This window comes from Heteronotia binoei, chromosome 2, assembly GCF_032191835.1.
Source record: "Heteronotia binoei isolate CCM8104 ecotype False Entrance Well chromosome 2, APGP_CSIRO_Hbin_v1, whole genome shotgun sequence".
Classification (NCBI taxonomy): Eukaryota; Metazoa; Chordata; class Lepidosauria; order Squamata; family Gekkonidae; genus Heteronotia; species Heteronotia binoei.
The window spans coordinates 67,990,673-68,005,783 of NC_083224.1; the positions used below are offsets into that span (position 1 = coordinate 67,990,673).

The 15,111-nt window shown below is 41.3% G+C and overlaps 1 protein-coding gene across 1 annotated transcript; it reads right to left on the bottom strand.

The window, feature by feature from the left end:
- Nucleotides 1–2,618: 2,618 nt before the first annotated feature.
- DDX20 (DEAD-box helicase 20) lies at nt 2,619–14,847 on the bottom strand. The gene is made up of 11 exons (XM_060231238.1): nt 14,548–14,847; nt 13,529–13,623; nt 10,927–11,095; nt 10,557–10,671; nt 10,323–10,465; nt 8,897–9,035; nt 8,163–8,225; nt 7,214–7,292; nt 5,582–5,687; nt 5,394–5,495; nt 2,619–3,886 (listed from the first exon to the last, which is right to left on the bottom strand). Exons 1-11 carry the CDS (start codon nt 14,837–14,839, stop codon nt 2,787–2,789), a joined length of 2,403 nt encoding a protein of 800 aa, XP_060087221.1. The 5' UTR covers nt 14,840–14,847; the 3' UTR covers nt 2,619–2,786.
- Nucleotides 14,848–15,111: the final 264 nt, after the last annotated feature.

A 15,111-nucleotide genomic window follows, 5' to 3' on the forward strand; every position in this document is an offset into this window, starting at 1 on the left:
AAAAATTGCAAAAGCACAACACCTTTAAGGATCAACAAGGTAAACAAAAACAAGAAAAATTAAACAGTGGACACATCTAGCATTATTACTAAATGATGTAATAAAATCCAGAGAGTTATGATTTCAAAGAAGCATTTCTTCATTACTCCTGTTATTATCCAAGTATTGCACTAGATGGCTTCATTTTTCTCTACAAGTGAAACTAAGATACAAACTGTTGTGCTGGAAACTATTTTAGTCGTTGACTAGCATTGCAGTTCTTTGTGGCCTTGCCAGATCACATCAAGGGTCCATCTCATCCAGCAGACTGCAGCCATGTGTCCCTGGAATTTCAGGAGCAGGTCATGCAGACATCAGCTTTCTCATTCTTCCCCAGCCTCTAGCACTCAGAAGGCACACTGATTCCCAGAGAGAGCTTCTGTTTTCCACCTGAGCACTCCCACCTCATCTTCATCCTCATTAGTTTTAAGTTGTTCAAGTCAGATATGATACTGAGCAGCACAGCCAGAAGTCTCCCACTCTCATGTTTTACTACTGTAATACCAAGAGGGATTCTGAGCACAACCCGCTGGAAACTGATTGCGCCAGCCACACAAAGCACACAATACATTGTTGCCTGAGTGACCAAGCAAGGGATCTGACTAGGATGTATCATGCAGCTTGCAGATGGTTGGTGTACGGAATATACATACCTAGGATTCAGATTCTCTCTCAAGAATTAAGAGTCCTCGTATATCCCTAAACAAGCAAGAAAAGATGGGGACTGTTGCACATCTAAAGAGAGCTAGATGAAACAGGCAGCCCTTACTTAACGCAGCGTGGTGAGGGTGCCATATACTGGGGCTATAAACTGAAGTACAAATACCCTCTTCCTCATTACCAAGGATTAGGTTCACTGAGAGGATTGGTAAATTATGCATAGAGTACAGAAGCCAAATTGCAACAGAGTCTTGCTATCAATCTATGTAGGATTTGAACAAGACCGCAAGATAAGTCTCTCTGTAGGCCATTACTCATGCATTTACCCATTCAGTCAGCTCCCTAGTCTTGATTTTAGATGGGCAGCTGAAACAAAACAGGCCAATTAGTTTCAGAGCTAATAGGTAATTTCATTTCTAATTAAAGTTTTCCCTTATGCATGACAGGCCTGATATTGGAACTCTCAGGAGGATGGTCCAATTATGATAGCTTTTTTTTTAAATATATATAATTAAAATCTTTCCTATCATATGGCCAACCCAATCTAGTTCTGGAAGTGTTATTTATACGGTTTTAATTAAATTTTATTTAAATCAGCAACATGCATTGATTGAGGTGCGCCTTTTATTTAGACCACTTCTAACAGAAGGTGCCACTAAGGCTGTTTCTCAGCAAGGGTTGCATAACTTTTAGTGACAAAGAAAAATACATTGTAATATCTTCTGATAAAAAATGTTTCTTACCAAAAAAAGTATTCCAGTGTCCAAAAGTTAATTAATGGAAAGCGGGTGTATTGCCAGGAAACAGGGATTTGGGAGCTGCATAAGTGCTAAGTTTCTAGCAATAGAGAAGCCCTTCTATAAATTCCCCTTGACTTCCAAATTCTAGCAGATGTCTACCATGCAGTTTTAAAAATATTATTCATCCTGACAGAAAGAAATCTGTTTGTTAAGGAAAGCTGGTATTTCAAGTAGCCAACTTTTTGCTATAGATCTTGCCTTGGCCCATATGTTTACATAACAAGCAGCGCTAGCAAGAGAATATTATAACAGGGATTCGAGAAACCATTCATTCGTAAGGAGTACTAGAGATAGAACTCAATGGAACCGGTACTTCAGAATTTATTTTTAGAAGATGGTGCCTCATTATGAAGAACCTGGTTTCTAAAGATTTTTCCTGCAATTTGATGGATTTCTCAAACAATGAGTTACAACCCCCAAACTGTCTGACCTGTCCTCCACTTCAGCTAACTAAGGCAGTAAATCTATAACTTGCTTACCTGAGAATAAGCATCACTGAACATACTGGAACTCACTTCCAAATAGAAATGCAAAGAACTGGGCTACAAGGGTTTCTGCTCAGGCCCTCCATTGCAAAGAGAGAAGGGAGAAACCAACGTTCTTGCCATTAATACTCCAAGGAACTGAGTTTATCGAGACAGCAATGTAGGTACCCTGAGGGAATAATCTCACATTGACCTCATATGGGTTCAGAGAAGATGAAAAGAAATGGCTGCATGTTGGATATCAAGAGACAACTTGCACTAATGGCAGCACTTTCCTCCAGCATCGATAGACATCTGTTAGTGGCAGAGCCTCCTGTACCAGCGGGGAAGCACCTTGTGCTAAAAGGTAAGTACCAGCACTAGAGGATCAGATCCACAGAATTTCATCCACTACAATTCCATAAACTATCCCAGTTCTGAAGAACTAAACTGAGCTTATTAAGTCTTGGAAAGCACCATGCATGCAATAAATGAGAAGCAAAGAAACAGTCTTTCCAAAGGCAAGTAAAAAAGGCCAAAAAAGGTGGCCATGTTCGGTACGTTTCTGATGAAACAGATTGGCTTAATGCATTGAATGTGATGCTCTAAAAACACCCTCAGAGTATCTACAAATACCTTCACAAAGGAAATGAAATTTCATCATTTGTCATGACTTTTAATTGGTTAAACATCTGCTGTGATATTCTCGCTTCTGGAATGCATACAAAACACTACATACAGTGAATGAAAAATGTATTAAAATGGTTCAATTCAAGCAAAGAGGTGACCTCACCCTAAACACACATCTAGGAGGCCTTGACTATCACTGATGACCTCTCAGCAACTCTTCAATATAGACTGCTTGGGCACGATAAGCAGTCAGCCAGTTATACATGCAATTATATGAATAGGAAGCTGTAGAATAGTAGTCCTGGTATGCCCGGTAATATCTTTTCCAGTATTCCTTGTAACTCTGAGTCTCACAGAAGAAAGGGGGATCAGGATAGTTCTGGGGGGCATTTTCCATACCCCTTCTCTTTGAGGGCTTGGCAGTAGGAAGGTGGCAGTTCTGCCTACTGTGTTTGCTCTGTTTCACGTTCTGTTTAATCTTCTGGAGCAGAGGCGACTCTGGAATCAACTTTGGTTCTGGAACAGCAGAGAACTGCTGAAAGTGCCTCTGAAAAGTCTGATCTGCTGCGAGCTCACCATCATTGCCTTTCTGTGTATCTGAAGAAGCTTTGATGTGCGACTGGTCATCTGAGCTATAGGCTAACGAGCCAGAACTGTAAGTGCTGCTATCACTATCAGATTCCCCAGTCCATGCATCAGCTGCACATGCGCTGGGTTCCATCCCTTTCCAATCTAAGGCACTGTTTCCTGAATGCTGCTCTCCAGGACCTGTATAGCTTCTTATAATTTCCACATCTTTCTCCAGTCCTTCCTTAATGAAGTATTCATAATCCTCAACAAATTTAGCCATGCTCCATGTATTGGTTGACTGATGGGTCTTATAAGAAGACAGGCAAGGTATCTTGGGAAGCTTGTTTCTTAAAGCTTCCTTGTCCACCTCTTGCTTGTTCTGCTGCCCACTAGTTTGGACACCAGATTTTAGTTGCCATTTTGGCTTTGCAGTGCACTGGGAAGACTGCTGGTCCTTGATAGTTCTCTTTGTGTTGCTATGTTCTGTTCTACTTTTGAGCAGCTGTTTTTGTTTGAGGGCCTGCCTTGGCTTAGGTGCAGAAAAATTTTCACAAGCAACAACAGAGGACTCCTTTGCACTGCTGCCTCCTGCTGTGAGCTGCACTGTCCCCTCTGGTTGTTTAGCCGGCAGAGCAGTATGCAATGAAGCATTGGGATATGGGACAGCAGTGACTTCCACATCCCAGCCTTCAAACTGTTCCATCAATTCAGGAGGCACAGGTTCTTCAAGAAAGAAAAACACCATCAGTGCACAGCAGAGCAGACTCACAAGGCTGTGTTTCATTTTAAGATATATCAGCACACCCATCAAATTACCCCAGTTTCTCAATTTTAGCACATCTGATTTCTTCTCCCACCTCATGTTTCTCTTACACAGTTTGAGGTAAAAAAGTAAGAAGGAAGATAAGCACAAGGGCTTGAATCCTTTGGCACTGTTTGATTGACAAAGCAGCTCCTCTGATGACATGGCAGATTCCCCCCCCCCCCCCCACTCATGCTATAAGACTCCCAATCTGCCCTCCACCTTATTCCTGATTGGGTGGAAGAACAAATAGGGCTGCAGTGCAAGTAAGGAGGCTGTTTTCCTCTAGCATGCCTAAATTTGCACTTAGGACCCAAGTGGAAATGTGACCAAGTGGTGTTACACAGTATCGTAAAATGATCATAAACTCTATTTCAAAACATTATACCATATAGCCAAAATATGTAATTTCAAACCCCCATGGAGCTAAGAAGCCTTGAATCAGTGGTACTCTTTCATTCCAACCCACTTTACAGGTGTATTGCAAAGAAAAATAGAATTGGGAAAAACACACTGCCCTGAGCTCTTTGGACAAAGGGCAAGAAAAAAATGTAATAAGGAAATATTTTTGGCATATGCCTTACTTTGAAAACCTCCAAAAGAAAACTTACAACCTATCTATACAAGCTATTCAGTTCCGATACTGCCCTTACAGTTGGGTAGAAGAACTTCCTAAACCTGCTGTCCTGTCATTTAAAAAACAACTTCTCACCCCTTTTTGAGTAGATAAAGTGAGCTGTTACTTCACTTCTGTAACCTTTGAAAGGGGCTACTGAACTCTCTCCTATTCAAACTATCTTTCATTCTAATACTCCACAAGATCTTCGCAGTAAAAAGCTCTTACCAATGTGAAGGTGATAATGGCAAAATTACATATTGTATGTAGTGGCATGATTATTTTACATGAGTTACCTCTCCCCAACCACATTTACACTGGCTGCAGTTAAAGGGGTGGACAGGTGAGAAGGAAAAAGGAGACTGTTTTCAACTATCAAAATAGCTCATGTGTGACTTCTGCAAGAAAAGGTCAGGAAAGGAAATAATTAGACATCTCCCATGCCATTCCACCCCTTAGAAACTGCTGAGATCTGCTGAAAGACACAGCTCAGGGGGAAATTTAATGGAACTGCATGTAACTCTAATTCATTTATCTTGTGTCTTAATTATTATGCTCTTCATCACGTTGTTAACAGTTGTAACATTGCAGGGCTTTTTAACAATTAAGAATCAATGTACAGTCCCCCAGAAATCAATTCCACACTTTCACTCAGGAGAAGATTCACAAGCCACTATCATTCAGAATAACAGGACTATACCTGAGTGATTAATTAATGGCCTGATTAACTCTAAGACACCTACACTGTTGCTATTTATAAATTGCATGGTTCAAATTCAAGCCACAAGCTCCCACATAAAGAGACATTATACCTGGTAAAGGAAGAAGTCGAAGGTTACATTTCTGTGCAATGTTCATCATCACATTCTCTTCCTCCCCACGGCAACAATAAGTCACTGCTAGTCCTAAAGTTCCTGCAGCAAACCAAAGAATAGTAAGTCACCAGGGAGCTGTAGACCCACCACCTGCCACTGCACATCATGCTCAAGGCAGTATTTACCAAAGCGTCCAGCTCTGCCAATCCGATGCATATAAGTCTCCCAGTCCAAAGGCACATCTAAGTTAATGACTAGGTTCACCTTCTCAGCATCAATGCCACGTGAGGTCTAACAGCCAAGAGAAAGCAAGGGAGGAAGCAAAAAGTCAAAGGAATTTTAAAAAGTTAAACACCAGTCAAGTACAGCACATCAGAAAAGGGATCAGTTCAGACCAATTATTTCAACTATAAATAAAAACTGTAGATTCCCTCGTTCTGGACAAACAAAAAGACAAAAATGTATCAAGATACAAAGAACTCATTTGTTCTATAGCTCAGGAAAGATCTCTAAAATGGAAGGTGGCATTCCTCAAGAAGCTTACTTCAGTGTTGTTCCATTAAAACCAGTGGGTTCTATCCTAGAAACCAGACATATTTAAGACATAAAGCAGGGGCATTCAGGACCATAATTTGTGGTTTAAATCTTATTAATTTTAATGCAGCTGAAAGGACATGCTTTCGCTAGTTCTCCTTCAACAAGACTTTTTAAAACAAGCGTTACAGGTGGCAGGGTATCCTGAGTTTCTGCTTGGAAGAAATTTTGTACAAGTCTTAGTGGAAAACTATTTAGAAGATATTGGATTTATATCCCACCCTAAACTCTGAATCTCAGAGTGGTCACAATCTCCTTTACCTTCCCTCCTACAACAGACACCTTGTGAGGTAGGTGGGGCTGAGAGAGCTCTTACAGCAGCTGCCCTTTCAAGGACAATTCCTACGAGAGCTATGGCTGACCCAAGGCCATTCCAGCAGCTGCAAGTGGAGGAGTGGAGAATCAAACCCATTCACCCAGGTAAGAGTTCACACACTTAACCACTACACCAAACTGGCTCTTATTTAATTAAATGACAGATAATGGATTGCAGAAGATGAGTTCTGTAAGCTACCTTGGGTGCTGCTATTGGTAGAAAAAGTGAGATATAAATGCCTCCTATGTATAAAGCATCAAGAAAGCAGAAAATTAGTACTTTCAATCCATTGCCTTCAAATAAAAGTACTCAATATATTTCCTTCTTGATTTAAAGATATTTGAGCACAAGAAAAGCAAACATTTTGCTACATTAAATCATCTTTAACAGAGAAATATAACGGATTTCCTAGAACACACAATAATGCAGTAGTCATCATCACTCTAGATTTAGACGCATGTTAAAAATAAATCACAGATTTCATACAGCATGTTCAAAATGATGCTTATGACAACAGTTATTTCCTGCCTTCCCCAGACATATCTCAAGACCTCTACAATATGGATGTTGGAAGGCTGTGGAGCTCAGAGGGGCCAAAAGCCATGCAACTGCAGCGAGAACAAGCAGACAAAAACTGTTATCCACTTCTTCTTCCATCAGTTTATGCTTTCACTGATGCACAACATTCCATGAATGCCAGCTTGGTTTCCTTCCTCACTGCTGCCCTCCCTCCGCACCCCCCTGCAGCTTTCATAGCGTTTACTCCATGTGAGCTGTATAACATCCAGTACTTTGAAGATTAGAACTAGTGGGGATTGTAGGGAAGAACCATCTCCACATGCATCCTTACATACATGCTACACAGAACACGCATCCATATTTTTACTAGCTGCAAGGAAAACCTCACCAAATCAGTAGAAATCAACACTCTGCAATGGAACTGCTTTAGTTTAGCCATGGCATCAAGTCTCTGGTTCTGATTCATACTGCCTAAAGAAACAAAGTCAGAATGATCAAGCACCGAAGGGGGAAAAATCACTAGCCAAGTCACTAGAGTAATTTACTATGTTTTGTTTTCAACCACTGGAGCAGAATCAATGCTTCATCAGAGCCAAAATGGAGTCAACATTTGTCCACCCCCTCAGGTACATTTCTCATTTATCTAGTGTACATGCTGAGAACTGACCATAATTTGGAAACTTTTAATGCAACACTTCAGTAATAAATAAGAGAATCATCCTTTAAACACAACGAAATACTTTACTATTCATAATATTCTAACCTAAGACTGCAGTCCTGTCTACTGACATTAATGTGGAAGTCTCACTACGTTCAGTGAGACTTACTTCTGAAGAAACATAAATACAGTTAAAATGAAATGCAACCTTTCGACTTACACATGTACACTCCCATGCTCTGAGTACCACCAAATCTACATATCAACAATATGTTTGTATCCAACTTCAAAGGAAAACAAGGTCTACAGTAATGATCCCCACCACAGTGTGAATTATTGTGTTTCCTGGTGCATACTTTCTTCTCTCCCCAAAATAAATAATGTAAAGAATCCTTGCAGTCTTATACCTCACTGCAGAATGTGCTTCAGAAGAGTCCAAGTAGCATCTCCTCTGTGACTGAGAGAAACTCTCGTCCAGAAACAAATACCTTCATCACTGAAAGATGTTTGACTTGGAACTTCCCAACATTCTGTGATCCACTCAAGCTCCCATGGCAGCCATTTTGTTGTTGGCTATGCCTCTCTGCTACAGCCATTTGCACTTGTGCCCACTAGCTGTTCTCAAAATTCCAAAAATGCCCATAGTCTCTATAAGATTGGGGATGACTGGCATGCAGACTTGCCTGAAATGCATTCTGCAGGAAAACCTTTGGATGCCAGAAGATCTGCCAAGTGCTGAGCTCTAAAGAGAGACAGAGAGAACATAACAGTTCCAAGTTTTCCTTTGATCCATTCTTCCCAAACTGTCTGGCAAAAGTAGACAGAAGAATACAAATGTTTTGTTGTTGCTGTTCAGTCGCAGTCGAGTCCGACTCTTTGCAACCCCATGGACCAAGTCACGCCAGGCCCTCCTGTCTTCCACCATCTTCCGAAGTCTGCTCAAACTTGTGTTAGTTACATCAGTAATGCTGTCCAGCCATCTCATCTTTTGCCGTCTCCTTCTTTTGTTTTAGGAAAGTATAAACTTTCTAATATTATTCCTTGCATAACAAGATGTAAATGCATAGCTTGTCCCTAATAAGATATCTTTTTTATTCTTCTGCTTTATTTATAGTGTATATAATTAACTCTGAATTTTTAAAGTACATAGCAATTAAAATAAAACAGACCTGCACGTTCTCAAAGCAAAACGTGTTCTAATGTTTTATTTTTCAGAAGCTAATCAGGGTTGGCCCTGGTAAGTGTTTGGATGGGAGACCACCAAGGAATACCAGGATAGCTACACAGAGGCAGGCAATGGCAAACCACCTCTGAACATCTCTTGCCATGAAAACCCTATGGGGTCACCATAAATCAGGTGCAATTTGACAGTACTTTCCACCTCCTTATTGAACATGGGGGGAAGGAAATTACCGACTATGTAGATTTGAAAAGACCAAAGCCTGATTGAAGGGAATCTTGCTGAAGAGTTCCTGTAAATGCTGTGCCTTTTCTTCAAACGTCTTATGTGGTAATGGATGAGAATTCACAACTTTGAAGTACTGCTTCAATCCTACCCAAAAAATTAAAAATGAGATGGAATTAAATTTCTTGAACATAATCAAAAGGCTGGATAGAAACTTACCAATTAAGTAGTGTTCACACCAATAAACCTGCCTAAATCATAAAAGTTATATTGTACTGGCACAGTACACCCATCTTAAGTATCTATTTGTTGCTATGTTTAACCAAAATTAAACAACACGGCTCTTCAAAAAACACAGGTCTGGATCCTATTATTCCATTATGCTAAAGTCAAAGACTCTTCCTCCAACAGAAAACGCCTTCTGAAGCTACTTTTACACAATGACCATGTGCTCTTAGCAGGACAGAATCACAGGATCCAATTCACAAAAATTCAGAATTAGAGGTTTTGTGAAGAAGCACTTAAATTTAAAAAAAATCAAATAGCAACAAAACTTAAGAAAGCATATAATATTTTTTTTGCCTTTTATAAATACTATGGGTTTTTTTAGAAAATTTCAGACTGAAAACGTATCACCCATTGTGGCCTTTTAATTCTCACTGAAATTCCATCTCAGACAGATGCTTAGTAGTATAAAGATGTGGAGAATGATCACTACTGTGAGCTCAGTATTGTCGGAGCTTAGAACCTTACGAAAAGGCAGGAAGTACTTCTTAGTCCTAGGATTGCAGCCTCAGTCTCCCCCCACCATTCTGCTACACATTTTATTGTGTGCTGCTATGACAGCTATTCCATGCATTAATTCCTTCAATTCCACTAGTACTATGTATTAGAAAGTGAGTCAGGAAACGAAGGTTCCAGTCCTCTGCATAGTTACACAGATTGTTTATTTCTGAGTAAATATGCTTGCCAGCCTTTTACAAGGCTGCAATTCCACATTGAAACCAATAAGACTGAGTCAGTGTATTTCTGATCAGGGTGAAGGAGTTGCAGCTACACTCCTAGCTCAGTTAGAAACCAATTCAAACCACAGAATACATCACGCGCACAGCAGAATAACATCTAAACAAGATGGGGAAAACAGGTACTGCTTCCGAGGTTGGAATCATTGGTATTATTTTGGATGTTTATTTTAAAAAAATAACAATAGGTCAACAATTCAATTACACATCAATGAGAGCCTTATTTAAGATTTGCTGACCAAACAACTGTATTTTTTAAAAGAAAACTCAGGTATATATATTTTAAACACATTAATCAGTAATGCTGTATCACTGGGGTTATATAAATGTACAAGCTTTTGAATTTGAAGCTGAAAGTGATGATTTGATTGATAAAAGGAAATCAGTGATCAAAGAACACAAACACACATACCAATGAGACTTGGGTCAGTGGGATTCAACCGCACAAATGTGGGATCTCTCATATATCTAGTCAAAGTATTAGCCAAAGATTCGGGATAGGTGGCTGAAACAGCCAACATCTGCTTGTTAACTGGCAGAGAAGAATAAATCCAACTAGACAGGAAGAAAAGAGAAGTTGCATGATTCAAATTAAACATTTCAAATAATATTAGAAATAAATACATAACTACTAGAACACTCTTACTTTATTTGTTCCTGAAAACTTCCTTCTTCCAGAAGCTTGTCTGCTTCATCAAGAATGAAAAGGCGAATGCTGGCTGTATTCAAATAGTCCAACTCTATAAGCTGCTTTATGCGACCTGCCAAAGAAACCAATTACTTTACTATCTCAAGCATTTATGGAAACAACCATAAGTACGTAAATCTAAAATTGAGCATTCTACTCACCCATTTATCAATTTGGGGAAAACATTTAAAAATAGCACTCTGCTAAAAATATCTCACAATTTATTTTCTGCAGCTGCAGGATGCAAAATACATCCCAGTTTTTGTAGCACAGGACGCTGCATCACTAAAAATACAGCTGAAATGCCTTAGATGACTTATACTCTTACCAGGGGAGCCAACAGCTATGTGACACTTCTTCAGCCTGATCTTGTCTTGGTTTAAAGGGGTCCCTCCGATGAAGACATGACATTCCAAACCTTCCATTTTAATCCCAATAGTTGTAATAACGGCATGTATCTGTACAGCAATTTCACGGGTAGGAGCCAAAACTAGAATCTGAAATAATTAAGGTTAGTCTGTTAAAGGGTGAGAGGGACAACAAAACAAATCTTCGACTCTTCCTCCTAAATCATCATTCTGAAAAAAGCTCAGAACATCAACAGCTGATCTATTAACAGCAGTAATGCCAACAGATACTAAAATCTTAGTTAACTTTGAACAAGCATTACTCCGATAACTGCAAATTTGCACACATCACTTTTACCAAAGTTTCTTTAAAGAACAGCCTGAAGGCTGTGGCTCTCAATCTGTGGGTCAGGAGACTGAAGTGGTTCCTTTCTCATAGCTGGGTTGTGAGGTGGAACAAGACAACATAGAACGTTCCAAAAGGTTCAATGGCAAATTTGGGCTTGTCTCTGCATAATGTGTGAAAAGGCCATGAAATGCAGAGTTAGTGAGCAATAAGGCTATGTAGTACAGGAAAAGTAAAGGTTTTTAAAAACCGTTTTACATAATTCTATATACATTTGTATTTTAATTGCATTTTAATGTCTGAAGTGGTTTCATGTTCACCACCTTGGGGACCCTCAATTGGATGGAAAGGCAAAACAAAGCTCTTCCATTGGCTTAGCAGTGCATTCCATGCACTCTATAAACCACTGGCCAATCACAGCTCTGTCAGCGTCTCTGGCCTCCCACTGGTTGACTCCCCTGTCTACTATAGCCCCAGGAATGTTGAACAAGTCATCAAAACAGTCTTACTTCAGAGGCAATCACATCTCCAACTCTTCTCTGTGTCCTCTCTGTCATGAAAGGCCCCGCCAGCAACAGATCTCTGCTGCCCCATCAATGGCCCACGCAGATGGCCTCCCAGCATACTTAACCTCCAAAGGCCACAGAAATAGACAGGGAGCTGCTGCCACCGTAATGCAACTAGGCAGAAAGGCCTGGGCCTGCTGGGAGAGTTTCCTCAGAAGCATGGCTGCTGCATTTCCTGTCACTCTCTCTTCCTTCTCCCCTCAGCCTTGCACCTAGCTAGAGGCTGTTGCTAGGCAACCAACAGTGAACTGTTACTCAGGTGAATAGAATGGCATACAGTTCATCCTCCAAAGCAGTTATTTTCTCCAGGATGGGGGGAGAGATCTATTGTCTGGAGTTCAGTTGTGATCCCAGGAGATCTTCAGGCTCCACCTGGAGGTTAGCTACCCTAGGCCTGGCAGCACCCTCTGGGTGACTTGATGCCACCTGGCTGGCATGACTTAACTAGGTCTGGCTACTTGCTCTTGTTCAGCAGCAACCCCACTATGGCAGCCAGTGTGACTTAGCAGTTGCCAACTTCACGTTGGGAAATTCCTGGAGATTTGAGGGGTAGCACCTGGAGAAGGTGGAGTTTTAGGAGGGGTAACACCTCAGACAGGTGCAATGCCATATATTCCACCCTCCACACCAGCCATCTCCTCCTGGGGAACCATTGTTTTCAATCTCCAGGTGAGGGCTGGATATCACTCAGAATTACAACTGCTCTCCAGATGACAGACATCAGCTCCCCTGGAGGTGGGGGGGAATGAATGACTTCACTTGGGAGGGTGAGAAGACAGCAAGGGTGGGGGGGACACTCACCGAGAGCCTCTATCTAGAACCCATTGTCATTTCCTTCACAACGGGCCTTATTCCTAGCTTTAAATAACAATAAACAGCATCGTTACTTTACAGAAGAATTTCCAGAAGTACAATAAATTTAGAAATGGCTTTCACGTAACATGGTTTGCACTTAATTGGCTTGTTGAAACAGAGGTTACAAACTGGCACTGTTTTGCTGAAAAGTATGACAAATTTCACCACCGATATTAAATGGATCTGGCCCTACAATACAGAACTTCAGAGTTCTACATGAACATGGCAGAATAATACAGACAATCTCAGTTTTGACTTCAATTCCAAAAGTTCATCACTGCCAAATGGTATCAATTATTGTATATAGTTATCTTTTATATTGTTAGCCACTTCAAGGTCTCTGAAGAGTTGTTATATAAATGTTGAAATCAAATAAACAAAGGATAACGTGAGTTCTGAGTAAGAATTACCTTGAGAAGACGATTGTAGATTTATACTCCACCCTTCTCTCTGAATCAGACTCAGAGCGGCTTACAATCTCCTATATCTTCTCCCCCTCACAACAGACACCCTGTGAGGTGGGAGGGGCTGAGAGGGCTCTCACAGCACCTTTCAAGGACAACTCCTGCAATAGCTATGGCTAACCCAAGGCCATTCCAGCAACTGTAAATGGAGGCGTGAGGAATCAAACCCGGTTCTCACTTAACCACTACACCAAACTGAGGCAGAGAACCATTCACAAACTGGAAAAGGTGAAAATTGTTGTTTTAGGACACCACTGTTTCACAAATAAACAACAGATCTGCATGGGCAGGCAGGTTGATTTCGTGATCTAATAAATGATTTGGTATTTCCTATACATGTATCCTTTCCTACCTGTGTAACTGGGCTTTCCAGGATAAGAGAGTCGAGTGCAATTGTGGAGAAGACACAGGTTTTACCTGTGCCGGATTTTGCTTGCACAATAAGATCTGAAAGAGACAGAAAGGATCCAGTTCAGGAAGCAGCCAAGAGATCACTTCAAAACAGCCAGGACAACAGAGCTTCATAAATTATTGTTTCCAGGAGTTCAAAAATAAGATGATCAATAACAGAAGAGAAGCTTCCTTCAGATGTCAGCTCGTCCACTTCTAATTTTCTCTGTGATGTTCAGCCATAACAGATTAGATATGCACTAAGATGCCACAGCATGGCAGTGAGGGCTTGTAAGTGTCCAACACAAACATTAACCCTAATATTCCTTACAACAAACGGGTTCCTTCACGCATAAATCAGTTTAATCTTGTTTCCCTCCATTCCTGGGGGAGGGGGGAGGAACCTTAGCTCCAACTACCATTTGCCTTATGACTTGTTTGCAGCATTGAAGCAAAAGCCATTCTTGCTTCTACTGTCTACTTACAGCCAAGTTGCAACTACGTAGTTTTAACCCATATGTCTCCAACAGATTACTCAAGGCTACACTATACTGCACTACCTCATCACGGCAAGGAAACAAGCAAAGTGAGATAAGATGTAAATACTCATTCTGGAACTGTCACAAAGCTATTTCATTGTGTATTTTATCTCCTAGCTCATGGATATGTGTATCTATCACAAGGACTGTACCTTTTAATTGATGCAACCAGTTTTTGCTCAAGTGAGATAAAAAATATTAATCTTAACAAATCAAAGGGCTTAAAACCCAGAGAATAAGCATGGCTCTGTCAATAAGCCCTAAAAAGATGTGCCAATTAAATCTAGATTATTATTATTCCCACTCATCACCAAAAGGAGAATCTTTGCCCTCAACCAAGACTCGAATCTTTACCTCCTTTCTAGCACCAATCCTTACCCACCCTCCTCCGAGCGGCAATGCGCTCTACCCCAGATCCAAGAGGCAAAACCCCGCCCCTCACCGAGGCCACACCGTCCCAACGGTATGGCTTTGAGCTGCACTGGAGATGGCCTTAGAAACCCAGCAGCTCGCAGCCCTTCCAGCACCGGAGCCGACAGCAAAAGTGACCCGAAGTCTTCGGGCCCCCCCGGCACAAGCACGTCCCGGGTGCGAAGCCAGCTCTCATCCGTGGCCGCCACAGGAGCAGCCATCTTGAAAACGAACTGGCGCGAAACGTCGCGAGAAATACTACGGAAGCCCACGATCGATGTACACTCCGCCCCGCCTAGCGAGGAGAAACTATTCGAGCGCATGGGAGAGGGAGCGCACGCGCGAACAGAGATGGCGCAAAAAATGAGCGTTGATTGGAGGAGGGCAGAACCATTGAGGCCGGCTGCGGGGGTGAGCTTCGGAATCTTGAGCAACGGGCGAGAACAAGGGGAGTTTCATCAAAAATTAAAAGTCGCTTTCACAGGGGTAGGGAAGGTGGACGAGGGATGGCGAAGGGATTGTTCTCTGCCCTTCCAAACCTGAGTGTGTTTACTCAAAAGCATAGTGGAATTTACTCCCAAGGCCGTGCATTTAG